At 38.4% G+C, this 25755-nt stretch overlaps 1 protein-coding gene across 4 annotated transcripts in view; it reads right to left on the bottom strand.

The window, feature by feature from the left end:
• The window catches only part of LOC149164313 (la-related protein 1A-like), a 171353-nt gene that overhangs the window by 44747 nt on the left and 100851 nt on the right, over positions 1 to 25755 (bottom strand). For 3 of the 4 annotated variants that reach the window (XM_089432041.1, XM_089432044.1, XM_089432043.1), the window contains exons 8-11: positions 22224 to 22328; positions 21714 to 22069; positions 21391 to 21558; positions 21185 to 21248 (exon numbers count right to left, since the gene is read on the bottom strand). In XM_089432041.1, the coding sequence (XP_089288167.1) occupies positions 21185 to 21248; positions 21391 to 21558; positions 21714 to 22069; positions 22224 to 22328 (693 nt within the window). The remainder of the gene's footprint in view (positions 1 to 21184; positions 21249 to 21390; positions 21559 to 21713; positions 22070 to 22223; positions 22329 to 25755) is intronic. The other variant, XM_089432042.1, reaches the window with a different exon arrangement.

Genomic DNA, 25755 nt, shown 5'->3' with positions numbered 1-25755 from the left:
CCTCCCCTAGGATGGGTTGCTCCGTATCCACAAATCACAACAAAGAAATGATAGGATCCATGATCTTAATAGTAAAATCTACCCTCTCCCACCAAGTATCATTTAAAACTATGTCCTTGACTATTTTTTAGGCTACTTGGTCTATCTTTCTCCAAAAAGACCAAAACTATGAAATAACCATGGACACAAAAACAGTCTTGACCTTCCTCAACCTCTTCAGCATGATGAATGTAGAGACAAATTGTGTATCTGCAATCTTCAACAATGATATATGTGTGTAATCTTTGTAGATTGTGAGGTCATTGGTATGATTTTGTACAAAGTGGTGGATATGTTGTGCATCCTCAATAAGAGTTCCAATCCAAGGTACACCAGAAGCAATAGATTTAAGTGCTAAATTCAAGGAATGGGCAATGCAAGGTGTCCAAAATACTTATGGATATTTAGCTTCCACAATCATGCCAGCAGCCTTCCAAACGGATGCATTTCCTATAATGATTTGCATATAAAAATCAACACCTACATCTTCAATAAGATTAATGAACAACTCACCCATATATTGTGCGTCCTTGTATTTTCCAAGAACATACACTGCTTTCAAGAAAACTAGTCCATTTAAGGAAGAATCCATGAAGTTGATGAGTGGATGGCGTGTTGCATCTGTCCATCCATCAGAAACAATACTAACCCCAGATTTTGGCCATGTTGATTTAATAGGCTCAAGCATTTTATCCACCTCCTTTGCCTTACTCAACAATGTAGTTCTAAACCTCTCTGAAGGAGGCACATACCCTGATGGAGCCCCTTGAGTTAGATATTGGCACATCTCAATAAATAAAGGTGTGTGCAACATTAAATGATATGAAGTTGAGATAGAAAAAGAAGGCAATGGTGATATCAATCTCTTCTCGCCTCTCTTGCTGAAATATCTTGTCCAAAGGACCAAGTGCCCTCCTTTTTGTTGCTTGACATGCACTACCATAGGAACTCCCTAATGGATAACTAGCAGTGGCACTGCCTTTCCTCAAGAATGGAAAGAGACCCTCAACCTTGTTTTTCTTAGATGATGCAGCCACCATTACCACAACAACATTGGCCTCTCTTTCTAGTTCTTTCCTCTTAGATGCAGTCACTCCTAGACATGCTCTAATTCCACAAGATGGTAAGCCCAACAAGTGTGCATTCACACAGAAATATGTGCTCCTCCAAAGAACATTGCCTCCTCCCTCTAACTTGTTGCCTAGCCCTTGATCTCTTGTAACAAGAATCTGGTTGAGTTTTCCCCTTGCAGGTTTTGCCCTAGCCATTGGACCAAAATTCTCTGTGTCTACTTGTGATATCAGTTGTCTTCTATTTTGCATATTGTTTATATGGTGTATGTTCTATCTACAATTGCTTAATTAATATTGCGGAAGAAAGAATTTTTGGAATAAGTAATTATTGCAACATAAAATATCAGAATTTCAACATGCACTGCTCGACCTTGCTCTTCTTCAAACCATACAGATTCCCATATGTGCTCCAATTCATCTCGCAACAAGAGGATAAAGTAACTTGAGAGAGGAGCCTCATGGCTAATTGTTGTGGAGCAGGACATGTGTTCCCCATGAGTTTCCCACCAAAAATACGGCTTCTTAGCCCCGCTGTCTCTAATAACAGCATAGCTTACAAATCACCCAATGTCAGTGGAAAACTCTGCAAATGCATCCTCGACCTCATCAAGGGATGCTCTATCCTGAAATATCCATCTCAATGCATCCTTCCTCCTCTATGAAATCTCACCATCCATGTGAGGAGGGAATCTGCATGAAGGTTCACCATTCAGCCACTCATGGTTGTAGTATTTTAGATTCAATGACTAAACCAAGCAATGCAAGACAAGAATATCCTATATGGTGGTGAAGAAGGCCTCCGCTAATGTTTCATACTTGGGGCACTCACCCTGAGAAATAATGGTCCTCAAGGACTCAATCCCATCCCTCATAAAACTCCCCTAGGATGGGTTGCTCCGTATCCACAAATCACAACAAAGAAATGATAGGATCCATGATCTTAATAGTAAAATCTACCCTCTCCCACCAAGTATCATTTAAAACTATGTCCTTGACTATTTTTTAGGCTGCTTGGTCTATCTTTCTCCAAAAAGACCAAAACTATGAAATAACCATGGACACAAAAACGGTCTTGACCTTCCTCAACCTCTTCAGCATGATGAATGTAGAGACAAATTGTGTATCTGCAATCTTCAACAATGATAGATGTGTGTAATCTTTGTAGATTGTGAGGTCATTGGTATGATTTTGTACAAAGTGGTGGATATGTTGTGCATCCTCAATAAGAGTTCCAATCCAAGGTACACCAAAAGCAATAGATTTAAGTGCTAAATTCAAGGAATGGGCAATGCAAGGTGTCCAAAATACTTATGGATATTTAGCTTCCACAATCATGCCAGCAGCCTTCCAAACGGATGCATTGCCTATAATGATTTGCATATAAAAATCAACACCTACATCTTCAATAAGATTAATGAACAACTCACCCATATATTGTGCGTCCTTGTATTTTCCAAGAACATACACTGCTTTCAAGAAAACTAGTCCATTTAAGGAAGAATCCATGAAGTTGATGAGTGGATGGCGTGTTGCATCTGTCCATCCATCAGAAACAATACTAACCCCATATTTTGGCCATGTTGATTTAATAGGCTCAAGCATTTTATCCACCTCCTTTGCCTTACTCAACAATGTAGTTCTAAACCTCTCTGAAGGAGGCACATACCCTGATGGAGCCCCTTGAGTTAGAGATTGGCACATCTCAATAAATAAAGGTGTGTGCAACATTAAATGATATGAAGTTGAGATAGCAAAAGAAGGCAATGGTGATATCAATCTCTTCTCGCCTCTCTTGCTGAAATATCTTGTCCAAAGGACCAAGTGCCCTCCTTTTTGTTGCTTGACATGCACTCCCATAGGAACTCCCTAATGGATAACTAGCAGTGGCACTGCCTTTCCTCAAGAATGGAAAGAGACCCTCAACCTTGTTTTTCTTAGATGATGCAGCCACCATTACCACACCAACATTGGCCTCTCTTTCTAGTTCTTTCCTCTTAGATGCAGTCACTCCTAGACATGCTCTAATTCCACAAGATGGTAAGCCCAACAAGTGTGCATTCACACAGAAATATGTGCTCCTCCAAAGAACATTGCCTCCTCCCTCTAACTTGTTGCCTAGCCCTTGATCTCTTGTAACATACTTCCACCAGGGATATTTACTTTCTTGAGCTTGTTGTCTTGCTAAATTGATGTTTCTCTCAACATTTGAAGTTGTTGTTGCAGCCACACTTCCAATAGATGGAACGTTGGCAGACCTTGATGAAATTAAATGAGGGCGAGAATTACTAATGGGGATATTCCTCCCCTTTCTTTGCCCCTTCCCTATTGCCCTTGATAGAGCCATGACTATTGTAAAAATAAATAAAAAATGTAAACAAAATGGCAGGCAGGTTGTTGTAGCAAAACTAGAAAAGAAAATGGAAGGGAAATCCACATACTTCTATCCTGAATAACCTCCAAAACATGTCTATCTCCTTTGTTGGTAGCTCCTACAATCCCACAGCTCCAAAACCACAATTGTAAATCAGCAAAAGCAGCGCAATTTTGACTTTTATCAAGCCTAAGGGTCGCTTTTTGGCAGACACGTGTCCTAAAATTGCAATTCGTTGTGGGAGCAAATCAAACTCTTGTAGGGCACTAATCCTAATTTCGTGACACAATCTAGCTTCGAATTGGACATGTATCTCTTAAGAATTGTGTCTGACACGATGGATTCGTGACATATGGGGGGAGCAAATCTGATGACTTAGGATGGAATTGTTGAAAAACATAAGGCCTCGATAGTTAGTAAAGGATTCTATCAACTTGAAAGAATTGACTACACTGAAACCTTTGCCCTTGTTGCCAAAATGAATTCCATATGCCTTGTTTATCCCTTGTTGCCTCATACGCATGGGAGGTCCATCAAATAGATCTTAAATCAACTTTCTTGCAGGGGGATCTACAAGAAGAAATCTTCATGGAACAACCTCGTGGCTATGGTCATAGTGACTCCAACCTTCTTTGTCGGCCTAAGAAATCTCTCTATGGTCTTAAACAAACTCCTCGAGCTTGGTAAGCAAAAATGGACAGTTTTCTTCATGATATCAACTTCTATGGTTGTCATACTAACCCTATTGTCTACACCAAGATAGTAGGAAGCCATCTCACAATCCTTGTTCCTTATGTGGATAACCTTATCCTCACTAGTAGTGACAGTAAACTTTTACCCCATGTGAAGTCAAGCCCTAAAAAAAACCTCGAAATGACGGACTTGGTAAATATGCATCATTTCCTTGGCCTCGAAATCTTGCAAACCAAGGGAGGAATTTTTCTTTCCCAATCTATGTTCCATATGACCTCCTTCACCATTTTCACGTGGGAGATTGTAAACCACCCCCTTCTCCTTGCAATCACCCCCTTCTCCCTTTCAGTCTGAAGTCAAACTTACTACTTGTTGAAGAATCTAGGGCACTTAGCATTAGTAAGATTCTTCTAGACTTGATAACAATTTGTGAAGTGCTTTTACAATTTATCTTAGCTTGATCTTCTTGTTATTATTAGTGTGAGTGTTTACTTCATCAAGCTACTATGAAAAACAAAGAAATCAAGAAGTTGGCATTCTGCCAAGGCCAAAACCTCTCCCTCTTGGAGAGGAAAACCCGCACGTAGTTCTTCTTATAGAGATTCCAATTGACGAATACCAAGACCGTGACCCTTGACCTACTATGCCACTCCAAGACCAAGCCACCAATCCTCCTCTTTGTCATTGTTGAGATCATCATCATCATTGTTGTACCATTATTGTTTCTTCAACTAGATCATGGTTGCACCATCACTGCACCTTCTTCATCACTGTCTTGACTTTGTCTTCATTAGGATCATGATTACAATTATGTTGAGGTCATGATTGTATTCATGAGACAGAGTTTACTATTGTGAGATCATTGTAGTATTTCTCCTTATGATTATGTCGAGATTGTGTAGAGTAGGCAAAGATAAAGAATGCCTCTCCTTGACTCTTCTCTTCATAAGTATGCTAAGACATGACCCTTCTCCCAATCGAGACATTATACTGCTCCTTCTCCGAGATGCCTGTAACACCTTATCCATCTGAATATTGTCCACTGTGCTCTTGTCCAAGCTACCTGCACTTATTTGAGATTACAGTGTCCGAGATTCTATGTCTCCTGCACCCACTGTGTCCATCTGAGATTTTGTCCCTGCACCCATCCGAGATTTTGTCTTGCAAATATCCGAGATTTCTGAGACTTGTCTGAGATTCTATTGTGCAGTTTTGCGGATACCCTAGCTGCGTATTTACAGTAGTTCATCCTCCATAATTAGCCGACATGTCCAGGTGAATCGTTGTGTCTTTTATATGAGCCGACATTACATTAATAAACATATTTGAGGCCGACATGATGTCCCAAGTGAAGACAAGAATGTTGTGTCTATCTCTCCCTCTCAATTAGGGAGGATGCATCCACCATGTGTCTACATTTTTCTTCATGGCCTTCACTAAGACTTATTGTTGTTGGTCCTAATTTAGTGCATGACACATGAAATAGAAAACACAATTGTCACTCCTTTTAATTAGAGGTGACCCAATCCAAGCTCCTTCTTGATCAGGGACTTGTCAGAGCTCCCTCTTAACAAGGGATTCTCCTTTTCATCAGCAACTTCTTCTTCATGGGTCCTTCAGCTGCTTGATCAACTTCTTTCCTTGATATCATAAAATTCAGTTGAGCTTCTTTCTTGCAAGGCATCAACCATCGATCACTTTCCTTCTTGGTTCGTCACGTCATTCCTTTCTTTATGGAAAGTGGCCTTCTTGATAAATATTTGGAACCTTCGTCATATAGATACTTCTTTCCCACCATGCTTCTTTCAGGAATTTCCATCCACCACATGAATGCCAGTTGTACTTGTACTTACAACTTTTGCTCCAATAGCCATGCATGCACTCATCCAAATGTTATTCAAGAAATCAAAACATAACATTAAATCAAATCGTACCTTACTAGATGGCTCTTCATCATGACATCTTCCTGTAGGTGTCAACATCCTGCATTCACGTTGACACATCTCCCAAAGATATCCATTGTCAAGTGTCTCCATCTTTTTCAAACTTTCATCGGAGTCTTCATATCCTTCTGGGAGAATTCCTAGTCAAATCTTCTTGGTCTATTGGATGTTGATTGCCTTCATCATGGTTGCATATCTCACGATCTCTTCCTTCCTCACTCATTCCATTCAACAAGCTTTCAATTAGAGTTTCTTAACTATAATCAACCACCTCATACTTAATATGAGGACATATTATGTTGATTTCATCTCAGTGTAGCTTTATGCTTTCCTGCATCCTTTCAGAGGAGGAGGTCCTTTTTCTCTTGATCATGCTTCTCAAGATAGAAGTAATGATCCATGTCACCTGCAAGCATACGACATGACATTATAATATTAAAAACGAGCATACATACATCATTTAACCTTTAGGTCATCTAGGCTTCTTCGAGTAGCTTCCTTGATTGAAAATATCTTCAATCCCTTGATCTGCTTCGTTTCTCATGTCATCATCCCATGAATTCCATAAGTTGGAGTCTCTGATGAAACACTTGCTTCTTCTCTAGATTAGTGAACCCTCCAATGAGGATTCCATCAAAGAATCTTGAGGATCTTGCATAACCCTATCTAGTAAATGTTTCCTTCTTGATGTATGATGAACCTTGTCCTGGATCACTTCTTCCTTTGCTGCAATGTCCAATGAGGTTTCCAAGAGCTATATCCTTCAAGTTTGACTGCCATCGATTTTGTCCTTCATATTTCCCATGGGGATGCCACGAGCTCTTATTCTTAATGCTTCCATGATGCCACGATGCATCTTATTATCATGGTCATATCTATAACACAAGATTTAGGAGCTTAAGATAGGATCCTTTTGAGAGGGATATTATCTCAATCATTGTTACTCCCTCTTTCCTTGGCCCTTTTCTTCAGCTTCCCACATCTCTCTGGTGATATGAGCTTCTTTTCATCATCTTTCCATAACATTGGATCTTAGCTATACAATTGTTTAAGGACCAACCTTCCCTTTCCTTTATGCACATTTTTTAGTTCTTTAACCTTCAATGCTTTTGCCATTAACTTCTCTATCTAGCATAGAGACCACAAATTCTAGAATGTGGTAACCTTCCTTGTCTATGGACATTTGTTACCTTGCCTATCAGTTAGAATGATGTTGATTATCTTCCTTCCTAGATCTTGTAGATGGGATCTTATGAAGATATCCTACATCCCTAGATATCATTTTTACTTTCATGAAGAATAGATTCCATGTGACCTTCTTCATTATATTTTTAGAGAATGAGTTTATCACCTACATCACTTTTATGCCTCCAATATTGCTATGTGAGGGAATATTTCATAAGCATCCCTTTCCATAAATTCAAAGGAGACGTATTGATATGTTTAATGACTTCAGCTACTTAGAGGACTATATATATCCTCCTCCTTCATGCAAGGAATCTTGACGACCCATCCACCCTATAGATGTCCTTGCAATCATGAAGTCATTTAACCAAATATATAAATTGAAAAGATACTTACTAATCATGTGAAGATGAAATTTTCACCTTGATTGCTTTGATGATGGTTGAAGCAGATGCATTAATGCTTCCTCCGAATGATATTTGTGATGTAATGGTATGAATCTTGCCTTCTTGTCTTCAAGTTTCTTCGACTTATGCATCTGATTCTTATGATTAGCAAACTTTTGATGAGCTTGAGGTGGCATTGTCTTGCTATCACAAAAGTAGATTATGGAACCTTGTGGTATGCAACATTGTGTAGAACCATAGAGTCTTGATGTTGCTTGCCATGACGATCATTTTATGGTATTGAGATCCATCAACGAACACCTTTGTTCTATATTGAGATGCTTGTGGTATAACATAGACTAAGGCTGTGAGAGGCATTGAAACTACTACCATGAACCCGAGTTAACATCGAAACTTCATTATTTGACTGAGATTACTTAATCCTATTGTGGCACTGAGATCTCAATAGCATAGCACAAAGATTGTGGGTAGTATAGACTGTTGAAGGTTGTCTCCTTGATTATATAGACAAAAATCCTTTGCTATTCTAGACTGTTATTGTAGATTGATCTTTCAATTCCTTCAACTTGCTTTGATGCCCTTCTTGAAGGCAGGTCCTTGTATGTTTTTTTGCTTGCCCTTACTTTGTCTTCAGCACCTTAGCTCTAATACCATGTTGAAGAATCTCGGGTTGTTAGCATTAGTAAGATTCTTCTAGACTTGATAACAATTTGTGAAGTGCTTTTACAATTTATCTTAGCTTGATCTTCTTGTTATTATCAGTCTGAGTGTTTACTTCATCAAACTGCTACCAAAAACAAAGAACTCAAGAAGTTGGCATTCTGCCATGGCCAAAACCTCTCCCTCTTAGAGAGGAAAACCCACACATAATTCTACTTATAGAGATTCCAATTGATGAATACCAAAATCGTGACCCTTGACTTACTATGCCACTCCAAGACCAAGACACCAATCCTCTTCTTTGTCATTGTTAAGATCATCATCATCATTGTTGTACCATGACTATTTCTTCAGCTAGATCATTGTTGCACCTTCTTCATCATTGTCTTGATTTTGTCTTCATTAGGATCATGGCTGCAATTATACTGAGGTCATGATTGTGTTCATGAGACAAAGTTTACTATTGTGAGATCATTGTAATCTTTCTCCTTATGATTATGCCGAGACTGTGTAGAGTAGGTCGAGATAAAGAATGTCTCTCCTTGACTCTTCTCTTCATAAGTATGCTGAGACATGACCCTTCTCCTAATCGAGGCATTATACTGCCCATTCGAGATACTTGTAACACCTTATCCATCTGAATATTGTCCATTGTACTCTTGTTCGATCTACCTGCACTTATTCGAGATTACAGAGTGTCCAAGATTTTGTGTCTCCTGCACCCACTGTGTCATCCGAGATTCTGTCCTGCACCCATCCGAGATTCTATCCTCCACCTATTTGAGATTTCATAGACTTGTCCAAAATTTTGTTGTGCAGTTTTGTGGATACCCTAGTTAGGTATTTATAGTAGTTCGTCCTCCATAATTAGTCGACGTGTCCAGGTGAATCGTTGTGTCTTTTATTCGAGCGACATTACATTAATATACATATTTTGAGGTCGACATGACGTTCTCTTCATTGTTTTTGCTTGCAGTCCTCTTCTTTGAAGGATGGTGCTTGTCTTGGAGGGTTACTTGACACTCAGTTGACCCATGTATATTACATAAATGCTCAAGAAGAGCTCTTTAACATAATTTTGACTCTTTGACTTTCCTAGATCTATGGAATGACCAAGAAACTCATTCCTATAACTTATAAAAATAATATTTCCTTTTCTTGACAGGTACAAAGATCAAAATTATATTGACAAATACTAAATCTAGTTACACTTTTCTTCAACACTACTAACTACACTACACTCAAAGTTGATTCCACCTTATACTTTTGATTAGTTGGTAACCTATTATATGAATATCTCACTCATGCATGTCCTAATATTCACTTTGTTTTTTGTCTTGTTGCCTAGCATACACAAACACCATATGAATGTCATTGGAAAGTAGCAAAAACTATACTACGATATATTCGAGGTACAGTTCAAATTGGGAACATTATAGTGCACGGGGGATCCTTTGTTGGCTGGTTTCACTGATTCAAATTGGTTTGGCAACCTTAATGATTAGAAGTCTATTGTGGGTTATGTTTTCAATCTTGGTTCTGGACCTATCACTTGGAATTGTAAAAAGCAGTTGGCTATTGCTCTTTCCGCAGCAGAAGCAGTGTACCAAAAAGAGATTAATGCAAGTATAGAAATCGTGGTTGTGACAGAGCCTTTTCGAGTTTAGATTCCAACAACAGCGTCCAACCACCCTCTAGTGTGACAATTAGAGTGCCAAGAAGCCCGCCAAAAATCAAGTTCGGCATCAATGCAACAAACACATTACTTCATCAGAAAACTAATTCCTGATCAAGTTATTGAAGTGCAATTTTTCCCTACAAATGATCAAGTTGTAGACATTTTCATAAAGTCTCTTACAGAAGCAAAATTTTCTAGACTTTGATTCATCATTAAGAGGGGATAGGCTCTAGTGCCTTCTTCATTCTCTTATTGTGTCACCGTTGTAAATCCTTCAATCTTATCCAAAGTTGTTCTTAAGGGGTGATGTTAGGATATTTAGACACTTAGGAATTAATTAAGTTCAACCTACTCTAATGTGTTTATTACGTAAAAGTGTGTTTCTTTCGTATGCATTGGTTGCATTGCAATTTGATGGTCACAATATGTTCTAAACAGAGTGAGCCAAAGGCTCATATTATCCTCAATACTAACAATTATTGATTCGTGGCTTACAACGCGATTGGTCCATGATCTCTATTTAAAGGACACGGAGGATCATCGCCGATGATCAATTGTGAGAACTCCCTTATGTAAAATATTTTATTTTGTATTAATAAAATTGCCTCAAGTGTTCTCCTCGTGGAACGACCAAGTGGTTGGCACAATGGGATGTTATCCCCTCCACCAAGTTTCAAATCCAAAGGGGGCATCTTTGGTTTGTTGTGATAAGGTTGAAGGAGTAGGCTCCCCTGCCCTCATGAAGACTCAGCTCTTGCTAACTCATAAATTCCTAGTATTTCTGGCTGACGAGCTATTCGATATACTCTTGATGTTATTGTGGTAGCTGTTAGGTTTGATCTTAGATCTCCACCAAATTACTCCAACGATTTACTGACTCGCCATGGTAATAAACAAAACAAAAAAAACTCAAGTGGTCGTTTTCGTTGGGGTAGTGGACTTTTTCCCAGTTAATGTTTGAACCATGTAAAAATATAAGCATTGTGATCTTTGATCAGGATGTGTGAGTGGTTATTAAAGGTGTTAATCCTGTATGGATTACCCTGTTTACCCAAACAATTGTCATGGGACAAGAATCATAGGTTGTAGTGCACAAACACAAGCTCTAAGACCAATTTACATTCAACATGCTTTTTTCGACACTATGGATGAAACTTTGGGTGCCCCAACACCTCCCTATATAAGAAGTGTTCACCACTTGTGAAAGCACCCATGTTCCCAAGCATTGTAGTTGTAGGGCAACACCACCAAGCATGCTCCATTACTCGAGAGCAGGTAGACTCCCTCAATTTCCACTTGCATTCTTGGTCCCAAAGGTCTGCCATTGCCACTAATGTAGTCAATTCAATTGTCTTTGCATGGTATCACACTCCTCACCAGGGATCAATTTGTCTTATTCTATATTTGTCTTGGGTGTGCCTTTTTCCAATTATATTAAATCAATAAATTGAAAGAGATTTAAAGTTATCAATTTCTATGCAATCCATGGACCAAAACCAATTTGATGAGATTGTTAATTCAAAACCTTTCACACCGAGAGTGCCTCATAAAGCGCTTAGTCCCATTGACCTACTTTTATTGTCATTAGTTGGACATTAGTAAATTATCTTCGCTTAGCTTATCATGAGGTGCCAAATAAATCAAAGTATTATTTTTCCATTTAGAGAAAAACCCTACTCTGATGTAAAGCAGATGTTAGGTTTAATATGTGTACACCTCTAAAACAGGACACATCCTCCCAATGATGCATGTTGCATCTCTAGCATTTGGACATGCAGGCATGCAATACCTAAGTGTCGACATGTATGGGAAATGTGTCCCATGTCAGTCATACAATGTGGCATCACATGTCTCTGCGTTTTGTACAATTGGGGCAATTACAATTGTTCAAAATGTTTCAAAAACAACACCTAAGTTACTGGAAACGCCTGAAGAACTTGCTGGAAACGCAGATCCCTGTTTCCGATATGGAAAAGAATACGATCCTTGTCCAAAACGCTATAAAAACGTTTTTGTGCCGTTTCAAAAAGTCGGAAAGTTCAGATTTGGAATTGGATACGTTTCCAAGGGTTTTAAAATTTTTTGGATTCATTTCCAAATTAAATCGTGATCGGAATCCACCCTTAAAATGTTAAAAAGGAAGATTCTACATTCTACATTCTAAAAGATGAATGGTAATATATATATGTGTGTGTTTGTGTGTGTGTGTGTGTCATTTTCTTGTCGTATCGTATCGGGATTTTTTGAAATTTTGTTGTATACGTTTCAAACCCCATATCCGTATCTGTTCTCGTATCCGTTTCAGTGCAACCTAGAACAACACGCATATTTGTCATGGCGTGTGAATAAATGTGTCTGGACTTCATGTCTATATTTTATGTTAAAATTGTGTGTGTGTGTATTGATGTGTCCCATCAAGTCATGTGTTAGGGGTCTGCATCTCCACATGTCCCAATGTCATGCCACTTATACACACTGAATTTTGTACACGATGGATTTTTGTTTCCTGAAAAAGCCCTGGTTCCCAATTTGCAGTGAAGAATTATTCCTTCCCAATGTGCCCCACCTTGGCACCTACTTTTGTGTCTCCATAATTGAAGTGTCCACTTTCCATCTTGCTCTGATGCCAGCGAAAATCCAAAATGCAGTTACACGGCTAGCCATGCAAAGGTGCTTTGTAACACCAGTTCTAGTCAAGATGGATTAATATTACTGAGAAACTATCTAAATGTCTTGTGACTCTTGCCAAGACATCCCAATATTGCATATTTTTAAAATCCCCCGAATATTATAACCAATCATGTAATAGCACATAATATTTTCTCTGTTGGTATGTTTGATCACAAGTATTGGTGGGTTTTAGGGGTCTCCAAAACAATGTTGCACGAAGCGGGGACGAAACGAGGACGCAGAAGCGTCATTTTCCAAAAATCTAGGAAGCGAAGCATCTGCTATATATATATATATATATATATATATTTTTTGCATTTATACTCAAAACAAACATCCCAAATACCAAATTAGTTGTAGAAGACATGAAAACATGCATATTTTTGCATAAATCAAAACAGATATGGCATCGATGATTCCATTGTAGTTACCAGTATGTACATCAACCATCTATATTCTCGCAATTACAAACATACATCAAATTTTTAAGCATATTATAAAACATAAAACATAGAGCATATTATGATTTATCTCGCAAGTGAGCAACTGTCAACATTTGTCATGTCCAAAATTCAAATAATAATGTTTACAAAATATGTCACTTGGTCACCGCCAAGACAAAAAAGGTTCAAATTCACAAGCCTATAAGTCTAATGATTAATCTAAGACAAAAGTAGTAAATAGTGAATATATCTACTAATCTCTCATCCTTCCACCACGAAGAGAACGTGGTGGTGGGCCTCCACGTGGTGACAATGAAGAAGATGTTGCCTATGGAAGTTGTGGCAGTGGCACTGAAACTGATGAAGACGAACCCCCTGCTGTTGGTGTTGAACCATGGAACCTAGGAACCAAGGGACCAAATTGGGGTGGCATCTCAACATGATCATCATCATCCTAGAATCGCTCAAAAAATTCATGCAACACAAAAACACTAGTTAACAAAAAAATAAAAAACACGAATTAGAGAAATGCTTTATAAGGAAAATTCATACCACAATGGACATACCTGGATAAAAGCATCCTCTAATTGCTCTAATCGCAACACTCCATCCACCAAATTGGGCTCCTCTGGATTATTGTCCCAAATCAACAGGTCTTTATTAGTCTTTGCATCATCACAGTAATGGGGCAACAATCGCAAGTTGTAATGAACATAAATCAAGCTCTCTACGCGGTCTAAACTCAACATGTTCCTTTTAACACTGTGGATGAAAGAATAAGAGCTCCAACACCTCTCTACAGAACAAGTGTTTACCACCTGTGATAGCACCCGCAATGCCAAAGTCTGTAGAAATGGAGTAGCCCCTCCATGCATGTTCCACCACTCGAGAAGAAAAAGTCTCTCGATCTTTAATTGCATGCATGCTCCCAAATGGACCAGTCTTAAGCGTATAGTTGCTCAATTGTCTCTGTACCATGGCAGCCTCCTCCTCATCAGGGATTAATTTACTCAATGCAATCATATATTTTTTGTGAACCTCTTGATCTTGGTGTGGTTTTCTCCTGCTCCCCCCCCCAAGGCGCTGGTGTTGAAAGCCATGATGGATGATAGTATTTAAGTGTCAAAACATATGCTAATGCATGCAATGGAACATTTAGCATTTCCCATCGATTTTCCACCTCTGCCCGAATATAATTGTACAAGGTGATATCTCTAGGCTCAACAATGTCTTTAATCTACCCCAACATGCTATCCATTTGCTCATACACCTCCCCAATTATTGGTCGATCTGAATCACCAAACTTGATCATGTAATAAATTGGTTTGGTGAATTGCAAAACATATTTAACCTGTGACCAAAAGTACATGTCAAGAATAGTGTCCTTGGCTGCATTAGCACCATCTCTATCAGTGTTAATAATAATTTCATCCCATGTTTCAGTACACACCAAATTAGTTAAAGATTGTCTCACCTTCACTAGCCGCCTAAAGGTGAGGTAATAACTGGCAAATCTTGTCTTTGCAAGTTTAAGCAACTGCAACTTGGAGTAAGTGCCATAGAAGTAGTTTACCCTTGTATGCCCTATGATGAATTTCATGAGTTGCTTCCCTCTCTTGTAAAGCTCAGTAATCCACCCACATTCTTTATGCTTCACAATATCATGCATCAAAAGGTTCAATGTGTGAAAGAGGCACCCAGACCAAAAGATGTGTGGATGAGTACGCTCAATAATTTTTCCTGCTGCCTTACAATTTGCTACATTATCTGTGATCACTTGAACCACATTATTCGGACCAACATCTTTGATTGATTCCAATAAGAGATCTGCAATGCTTTGTGTAGATGCACTGATGGAGGAGGAGTCATGACATGTAATAAATACTGCATCACTAGCAGAAACACCAAGAACATTTATCAAATGTTGGTTTCTAATATTTCTCCACCCATCTGATACAATGGATACCCCAGAATCTACCCACTCATTTGTAAAACATGTCAAAGCTCTTTGAACCTTAGCTTTTTCTCTTTCTAATAACATTGTTCTAGCTTTCTCATAGTTCGGGGACTTGTATCCTTTTGGGGCTTCATTGATGGCCTTTACCATTTCATGCCAATAGGGAGAGCGAAGCACATTGAATGGTACACCGCAAGCACAAAGAACACGGACTATCTTTCCATCCACATCATCTCTCCCAGCAACATTAAGGAAATCCCCTATTGTTCTTTTACCTACAGAGCTCCCAGAAGTACCATGAGGAGATGAGCTACCAAATCAAGAGGTTGCACTTGATTCAGAATGAATTTTTTGTTTCTTGTTTTTTTGTTGCGCAGCCTCCTCTATTTGGATGTATTTTCTTCTTTGTTCAGATTAAATGTTTGGGCAAATTTGTATCCCCACGGGACCCTTTTTATCATCACTATCCAGCACCCCACAAAGATGCCTCCTCACACGGGTATATGAACCACTATATGGTTTTCCTCCATGAGAACCATGAGGGCACAAAAATTTGTAGCTTCCACCACCCTTCCCCCCTTCAAGTTTGGTCACATAGTTCCACAAGGGTGTTAATGCAACTTTCCCCTCTAGTGTTTCAGTTTCCCCTTCAAGTTCAACTTCATCCCCTTCCTCTTCAAACCCTTCCTCCTCATCATACATTGGGTCACTCATATTAGGACCACTGTCCTCTTGTGCTTCTTCCCTTTTATTTCTACTCCCCCTTGCCATCATTAAAACCAAAAGTGGAATGAATATGATACATAGAAGCCTAAAGAACACCATCTTGGAATATGGATATAGGTGGTGGACAACCTGCAAGTAAAGGAGCAAGTAGAAACAATGGTAAATAGTAGGAGAAAGAGGAGAAAAATACAAAAAAAAAAGGTCAAAAAAATAAGGGAGTTTGGGGTTTGCACTTACCTCTTTAGCTCTTGTAGATGAAGTCTTCCAAGCTCCTTGAAGTGTAAAACTTCCGAATAACAGAAATATATATAAAAATACTTTATTAATAAATGAATAGACAGATGATGTCTTTTACAATGTGGTTTCCTGGCTTAAATACTGCCATGGACACCCTTTAGGAAAGGGCATGATCTTATGATTGTGCCCTTTCACCTAACTAAACCTAAATTAAATAATAAACCTGAAATTAACTAATTTTTTACATAACATTGCCTTCCTCTCGAAAGAATGCTTTGTCCTCAAAGCATATGTAACGATGGATGTTGTTGAAGAATGATTCATTCTCCCAGAAAGCGTCTTCTTCGGGTAAGTCCTTCCACTTGATGAGATACTCCAAGATGATCAAGGTCACACACTTTAAAAGATCTTGGATTAATCTCTCAATTCCCGCTTTTTGGAGATGTGGATATCGGTATGGCTTGATGGGGTTTGACTCTGTTTTAACTTCTGTTCTACGCTCAATTTCTGTATTAGGCGGGATCTTCATAGGTAGGTCTTGAATCTCTGGTGATTCTTCTCTGGTCATATTTGCAGATAACATTTCTAATTGGTGACATTGTATTGCATAGGCAGGTGCTCTTCTTCGACTCAACTTCATCATCTGAGATGATGATACAACATGATTTTCTGGTGCTTGGAATCCATGTAGTTTGTACTTCTGACCTCCCCATTTGAATTTTATAAATTGTACTTGATGGTTGGCGGCATAAGTACCTAAAGTTCGTAGCCATTGGATACCTAAGACTACATCTACTCCTCCTAACGGTACTGTGAAAAACGGAGACTCTAAACTGAAGTCTTGAATCTGCAATTTAACCTTATGGCATTTTCCCACCTTTTCAATCTTTTTACCGTTAGCTATCATCACTTTCATGTTTGGTAAGGGGAATGAAAATATATTGAGTCTCTTCGCCACAGTTGTATCTAAAAAATTGTGTGTACTTCCAGAGTTGACGAGAACCACTACGTTGTTCTTCTTTATGTGTCCTTTTAACTTTAAAGTCTGAGGTTGTGATATACCTGTCATAGCTGATAATGATACTTGTGGAATACTTCCATCATCTAGTTCTGGTGAGAATTCTGGGGCGTCTTCTGTGTCTTCTACGTCATAATCTTCACGGTTTGAATCATTGGTTGCTTCACAATTATATAGGTTCTTTGGTTCTTTTCCTTTAGCACATCTATGTTTGGGGTCCCACTTCTCACCACAGCATTTACATTTGCCCTCTTTTATCCTTTGCATTTCCACATTAGATTTTTCATCTTCACGACGATGTGGTGGAACATATCTTGTATTATTTGAGTCCACATACTGGGGTATCCTTCGTCTTGCATAAGCTTTTTCCACTGTTGACCAAAATATTGGTTCGGATTTCTTTTCAGCTGTTTTTGCTTTTCGTCTTGCTTCTTCTATAGATGTAATATCATGCATCTCAAGTTCTGCTCGTAAATGGGTTTTGAGTCCCGAGATGTATGATTGAATTAGACGAGATTCTGATAACCCAGGTACTCGTGTTACTAAGGTCTCCCATTCTTGAGTGTATTCATCAACACTTCCTTTTTGTCGTAGTTTGATGAGTTTTGAAAAGAACTCTTCTTCCTTTACACCTTGGAATCTTTTGAAGAATGCATCTTTAAATTTCCTCCAGCTAACGACATGTGTTGTCTTTTTCCACCACATATACCAGTTATATGCTTCTCCCTCCATTTTCATGGATGCATGCCTGAGCTTTTCGTCATCGTCAGTGATGTCATATATCTCAAAGTATTCTTCTGCTTTATTTATCCATGCAACATTGTTTTTTTCGTTTCCATCAAATTTAGGCATCTCGACCTTTGCCCTTCGCTGGTATGTTGCCACTAGTTGAGCGAAAAAAGGGTGTTGATTGGTAAAGTTATCCCAGAGTTGCTTGTTTGTAAAGACTGTGTTACTTGCTTCTTGGTGGGGTGTCGCTGATTTTTTTGGGGATTCAACCTTGTCATGAGAGTCTATGGACTTAGCTGAATCCGACGTGACGTGTTCTTGATTCTCTTCACCTTCTTTCAGTAGTTGTTCGGGCGTACAATTCGACCTTTTACACAGAACTTTTAGCATTGTTAAGACCTCTTTGAAGTTTACTTCTGTTTGGACATATTGACTTTCCATTTTTATCTCTATTCGATTTGTCGTATCTTCAAGTTTTTTTATTTTGTCCGCTTGCTCCCCCAGCTTGCTCTCGACTTCATTTAATCTTTTACTGACCTCGTCATGGTTGTTATTTATCTTTTGCTCTGCCTCCAACAACCTTTTCTGGAAATCCGCCATTGTCATTGTCGACATTGAGCGGGTTTGCGGGGGCGTGTATTTATCTGCCAGTTTAAGGGTTCTCCCTCTTCTTCTTCTTTTTTTTAAATAATTAAATTAAATTAATTTAATAATTTAATTTAATTAATAATAAAAAAAAATTATTATCTAAAATAAATTTTATACATATAACTTTTAATAATTAAATTAACTTATATATATAACTTTTTAATTAATTAAAATAATTTTAATTAATTAAATTAACTTTTTATATATATATATATATATAAAACTTATAACTAAATTAAAATTAAAGTTATATGTTATAAAATTTATAATATATATTATATAACTTATATATATTTATATTATATAATATATATATATATATATATATATTAACCGTTATATATATATCTTATATTATAACTCAATTAAGTTATATAATTTATAATATATATATATATAATTAATTTACGATACGTTAAAATTATTGTTATATAACTTTTATATATATATTATAATATATATATATATATATAGATATATATATATATATATATATATATATATATATATATATATATATTGTAAATTATATTATATCTATATTACAGAACTGTCACAACTAGTCACGTTTAGTTGATGGGGGGTCACCTCGTTCAAAGAAAAAAAACAAACCTCAAGCGGATATCACCGCAGAGATCACCCGCAATGGGAAGAGCCCACTGTAATGGAAAACGACGCAAGTCACCGCAGATGAAAAAAAACGCAGATTTTACCGATGGTTTAGCGTACCCTCAGTAGTCTTCCACCGATGTTTCCGCGTATCACCTACCAATGGTCCAACATATCACCCACGTATTACTCCACGCAGAATACGCTTAGCCCACACGCACTTTTTGTTTGGTGTTTCAGAACGATAGCAGTACCTGCGGTTGGAGTGACCACAACCGGTGGAAATTCCTAAAAACAACAAGGGCACGTAGAGGTAGAGGGTTTGACAATGGAGAAGAGAGTAGGGAACAGGTGCAGGGATGGAATGAACAGCGTCGGGGTGGAGGGTCGAGTGAGGATATGCAGCGGAAAACACAGATAGAATGTCAAAATCTAGAGTTTGACAGGGTCAACGAGTGGTAAGGGAACAGCGGATGTGGACCAGCGATGGTGAGGGTGTGAGGAAGTATGGAATGGATGGTGAAACCAGCACAGGCAGGGGGATTCGATGGCTCTGATACCAGATGAAGTGTAAAACTTCCGGATAACAGAAATATATATAAAAATACTTTATTAATAAATGAATAGACAGATGATGTCTTTTACAATGGGGTTTCCTGGCTTAAATACTGCCATGGACACCCTTTAGGAAAGGGCATGATTTTATGATCGTGCCCTTTCGCCTAACTAAACCTAAATTAAATAATAAACCTGAAATTAACTAATTTTTTACATAACACTCCTCTTCCTCCTAGCTCCTCCTCCTTCACTCCTCCAAGCTCTCCTCTCTTCTCCTCTCTTTTCCTCTCCTCTCTTCTCTTCTCCTCTCCTCTCCTCTCTTCTCTTCTCCTCTCCTCTCCTCTCTTCTCCAACTCTCATAAACTCAAAGTGAGTAAATGAGGGATGAATGGGGGTTGTATTCCCTTCATTCCTCACCCTAACCCAAGGTGGACCCACCCACAACAAGCAAACTCACAAAAAAATAAAAATAAAAATAAAAAACTAACTTTTTTAGGTTGCGTGGCGCAATTTTTGGAAGCGCGTACGGGATCCGTACGATTCGGCCTCTGAAGAGCCGCGCTTCGTACAGCCGAACATCGTCCGAAACGCACTTTAGAAGGACGATTCCGGAATTTTCAGGAAGCGCCTTTATCAATACAAAACGTGTTTCGGTTTTTCCGAAGCACATTTCGGGAGGCGCTTCCCCCACGCATCCGTGCAGACCGCATTTCGGGGGTTAGATCTTGGGGGGGGAAGCTTCCTGCAACATTGCTCCAAAGCCTTGAGGAAGAAACTTATGGATGATGTCAGTCAAACAATCCTGGAGGTGGTATCACCACTTTTTCTTTTATAGTTTCTAATGTATGAAGACTTGTAAATTCTTGAATAACAGTTTGTTATAGCCCTACTAGTCTAAAGCATGTTATTTGCAATTTTCTCCACCAATTGAAAAATCAAAAACTGTTATTTCATTTATTCTATCTGGTTATATTATTGTGGAAGCTCTTTCAAGATGTATTCAGAAAAATACCAATTAATACCTAGGGACCAAGACGGGTCCATGACAATGAACATTCTACGAGACTTTAATCCACAGGGATAAGGACTGGATTATTTTTTAAGATTATTCAGAGCTCCCTACTCAAAAAAAGTAGATATATTCAGTACAAGTATAATTCAATATTTTCAGTGGGACAACAGTTCTTGTCAAAAAGTCACATGCTGCCTGAGCAATGAGAGTCATATAAGTTCTAGACCAAAATTATGTTTTGGGGCTTCCCAGTCTTTCGTTTAAGGATTACAGAATCTCCTAATTGTGCAAACAGTCCAATGCAGTGATGATCACATTTATGAACTAAAAAGACATATTCTCTTGAGTCCCCAATACACTGGTGTTGGTTAAAAATAAAGTGATATTAAGCAAGATGAAAACTATTCATAGTTAATATCCTGCTAATAAATAATCAATATGCGTTAGAAATAACTTATAAATAAAACAATAATCTGTTCACTCCTGTTTGTCAAAACAAACATAGCAACTGAAAAAGAAAAACCCTACCTCACTGCAACCAGTACCAACTCTCTTGCGCTCTGCCAGGCAACGCTTGTAGAATTTCAAATATCTAGACCCAACAAGCAGCACATATCAGGAAAGAAGAAAGAAAACAGGCATATAAAACATTCTATGAGATATTATTATCGACTATAATTCAGGTTATAACATTTGAGGCATGGCTGTATTCCTTCAATTTATATGTAGCTCACTTCTGTTGTTTAAAACCATGATCTTCCAAAAGTTCATGACTTGGATGCTGAAAAGGAGGAAAAGACTTTGGCATGGAACCAACTGGCGAACTACTTCCAGCAAAACTGCCACTGCCAAGACATGATCCATGAGGAGAAGATGCAAGCTTTGAGGATGCCATTGTTCCCCTAGCCAAAACAGAAGGTGATATCAGAAATTCAATGTTCCCTTCTACTTCATCCAGGTAAGACATCTCCAAACACACCATAAAACTAAACTAAAATATAGGACACCAAAAGTCTTTGAAATGAAGAAATTGTAAAAATCAGACAACTATACTAACCCATGGTTGTCTGGTGGTGTTGATCCAAAGAAAAACCCAACAGAATTACTAGGTGGACTTTCTGATATGATGCTTTGTCGGTTGCGAAGTCCTGTGCCTTGATTTCGAGCAATGCTAGGAAATAACCGTTCTTTATGTGAAGGCTGTATTCTACCTCCACCACCTTTGTTTGATCTCCTCCTTGTATTGGACTGCACATATCCTTCACAGCTGCTACTCCCAATCCCACCAAGACTTGGTTTAGAACTTGTGCCACCACCAATTCCAGCTGACCTGGAATCATTTGTAATAGGTTTGGTTTCCAAGCCTAGCTGACTCCTCTGATCATTCTCTGACCGCCCATTTCGTAGCTCCTGCTGATTGGAAAGATGGCAATAGCCATTCCACACCACTAAGAAATGGATAAACAGGATAATACTCTTGAAGACAATTGATTTCTCTGAATATAAATGCCCGCTTGCCCATGTTTCTCTTGGCACCCATAAAGATACAAACAAGATCAATGTCTACCTGTTCATAAAAATAAAGACCGTCATTGATAGCGTTTGCAAGTTCATTTGAGATTGCACCCTGCTCTGCCCCGTCTCTCCTGTCACTCCTGTTCATCTTTCGATTCTGCAACACCAGAAAGTTACTGACATAAGGTGATAGCCATACACCTTTATGCATCAGAACATGCTTCATAAAAACACAATAAAGTTCTCAATTAGTTGTTAGATGTGGCATATACAATCAATTAATAAAAAGATAACCCATAGAAAAGGTTACATTATTCCATAATAAGACATAAACATAAGTAGGTACATTGTTTTAAAAGTTGGAACTCGAACTGGAAACAACCAAGGGACAGGCCGGACCAAAAGCAGCTGACATATTGAATTCAAACTGGTAAGGGTGGAATTAACAAAATGACACACAGATGCAATACATATTCGAACCAGGCAATCCACAAACAATGCAAATCTGCTCCAACCACACTCTGAATCAAAAATCTCTTCATCACATAGCCACAAACTCCAAATACTCACAATTATTCAATGAAAGAGGAGTAAGCAAAAGAGATCTGTGGCATCATTATAAGACTCTTAGCAAGGGTTTTTTTTGGAGGATGGATTTCCTGTTTTCTTTACCTTTACGGTCCATTTTTCATCCTTTTTCTACACTGCGGGTTGTTGCGGATCCAGAACAGTCCAAAACAGGAACCAGCCAAACCCCCAGATCACTCAAGAAACAGACACCGGACTGCTTCAAAACCCAGTTCTGTGCTTCCAAAGGTCAAACATATCAAAATGGTTGGTCCCATTTTGGTTCAGCTGGTTTTTAAATACACTAGGTGGGTATCAGTGAAACTACGTACATGACATGCCAAAACTGGCACACTGAGTTTGACAAAAACTTTGTCAGGTTCATAAAATTCTAGCAAGCTTATAATGCAAACTAGACCAGAGACATTATAAAAGAACTTGCATCTTTTCACCATTTGTTCTCATTTCATTTACTGCGTTGTAATGTGAGTGAACCTTCTCAGTTTTAACAGTCCAGACTCCAAATATTTGAACTGTAATTGGAACCAAAAGCTTGAGGCGTTTACAATATTCAGGCATTTGGAAACAACAAAATCATTGGGGTGTTACAAGGCTACATTCCCTGAACATTTTCAAACTCAAGGGGCAGCACAGGAGGCTTTTATGATTAATAATTCCATCGTTAATAATTCTATTCCAGTTCAAAATAAATTGCATTTGAACCTTGTACATTTGAATTTTAAATTATCTGCTCTAACTTTTTTTTTAAGTTAAAGCATTTAAACTATTTCATATTTTTTTATTCATTGTTCACTGTATATGCATAATAGGCCAAACTTGAAATTATTTAGTATTTACACGATCATATGTCTATGTTTTACAATCCAATTTCTGCCAATTACCATGAAAAGTAAAATCCTTCATTTTTATTATGAAATTTGAATATCTTATGTACTTTAAACATTTAATAAGACAAGCTGGTTTCAAATTTTTAGTACCACTTTAAATTTCTAAAAGGTCATTTCAGGCCATGTTAGACATTTCCCAGTATAAGCGTTAGTTTGATTAATATCAAGAAAGCAACGCTCCACAAATGCATGGCTAACTCAGGTAACAGTACAGCGTACCAGGTATAGATCTTCAAAAACTAAGAATGGTGTTAAGAGATATAAACATCAAACATTAAGGCTTAAGTTTATAGATTTTAGTTTACAGAACCAAAAGAGGCTCTTTGCGTGACACCAAATTAAGACTATATAGATTAAATAAGTAAATGATTATAAAGCCCAGTGGCCTAGCACTAGTGGATGAGTGTTTTAGGCTTCATCCAGAATGTCTTGGGGTTCATCTCACAGGATGGTTGCCTTTGCTGTGTGCCTCACTCAATGTCATTACCAGGTTAGGCACCATAATCACTCTGGATGGGTTTACAGAGGTACCATCTACGAAATGCATGGAAGTGCTTGGACATTTCCCCATGAGGTTTTCATTGGGAAAAGAAATGACTGTACTGATAACATTTTTAAATTAACACCACTAGAGCATGATAATGCTTGTGTTAAGTTATGGTATGTTCTATGCTTATAACAGTTTACTTCTTTTTCTTATTATATTCCACCAATTAGCAATCACATGTACATAAAGTAAAGTGCAGATAGAACATTAAACGATCGACAGAAAACAAGCCAAGACAAGAGACACAAGATGTGGCAGCTAGCCAGGGACAAACCCCACAATGTGTGGGGAAACCCTTTGATCAAATCTTCTTTTATCTTCAATAATTCAGCAGAGAGAAATAGTACAATAAATCTTATTCATATCAGCAGTAGCAAACCCTAGATCAGTAGCATCAGCATTAGCAGCTTCATTATCAAACTAGGGCAGACCATATCTCACAAACCGACAGTCGGATTGACTTCATTCCACCACCAAAAGTTTCAGCTTCCAGAGGAGGTTAAGATGAACCTACAGCGCAGTTCAGATGAGGAGATCTTCTAGGCCACGCAAGTCAATCTTTACTTCTGCAGTTGCAGCTTCAGTTTCAGCAGTTTCCGGCTTCAAACTAGGGCAGTCGATATCTTGCAAACCGTTCGTCGGATTGACTTCATTCCACCACCAAAAGTTGCGGCTTTCAAAGGAGGTTCACATGAACCTACAGCGCAGTTCCAAAGAGGAGATCTTCTAGGCCACGCAAGTCAATCTTTACTTTTGCAGTTGCAGCTTCAAATTCAACAGCTTCCGGCTTCACATGTGTGAGAGAGAGAGACCCATTTCAGGGCAGTAGAGAAGAGACTCATATCTGCGCAGTAGAGAGAGAGAGATGTGATGAGATGAGTGAGTCCAAATGAGGAAAAGTCCTCTTATATTTATACACAACGTTGGTGGGTGAATAGATGCGACTGTTTGGCTTCTGAGCCTACATGAGTTGTAGGTCGGCTTGATAATAATTCCATAATCAAAATAAATTCATATCTACATGAATACTTATCGGAATTGGATGATCTTTATATCAATCCTACACCTCTCGGCGAGAGGAATCTAATAAAAATATTATTAGCCATGAATAAGATGACCCACATGAAGTTTTGCCCTGGTTGCCAATTTTAACACTCCCTATCAACCATGGAGAACTTCATCTGCAATCTGTCAATTGGTCGTTACTATTCATCCATCAAATGCACTGCCTTGTACAGCCTGACCCTTGCCCTACTCTGCTCTATTTTGCCTGTTCTGCTTTGTCTTGTTCTGCCCTGCACTGATCTGTACTGTTTTGTTCTGTTCTGCTCTGCTCTTGCATTGTTCTGTTCTACTCTGCTTTTGTCCGAATTATGAAGAAGAAGAAATGATCGAGGATGTATCATACTGACTCAAAGTCAGTCTCAGAGTATGTACCACTGGTCCCAGACCAGTCTCAACCAACCCAAAGTCAGCGTCATAGTGAGTACAACTCCAATGGTCCTAGAACAATATCATCCTCCACTGACTCAAAGTCAGTCTCAGAGTATGTACCACTGATC

The sequence above is a fragment of the Pinus tabuliformis genome, chromosome 5_1, assembly GCF_031772625.1.
Source record: "Pinus tabuliformis cultivar Carrire ecotype Pingquan chromosome 5_1, CPIR1, whole genome shotgun sequence".
NCBI classification, from domain to species: domain Eukaryota; kingdom Viridiplantae; phylum Streptophyta; class Pinopsida; order Pinales; family Pinaceae; genus Pinus; species Pinus tabuliformis.
Note: the sequence above shows the minus strand (reverse complement) of the source record. Positions and strands in the feature narration are given on the sequence as shown.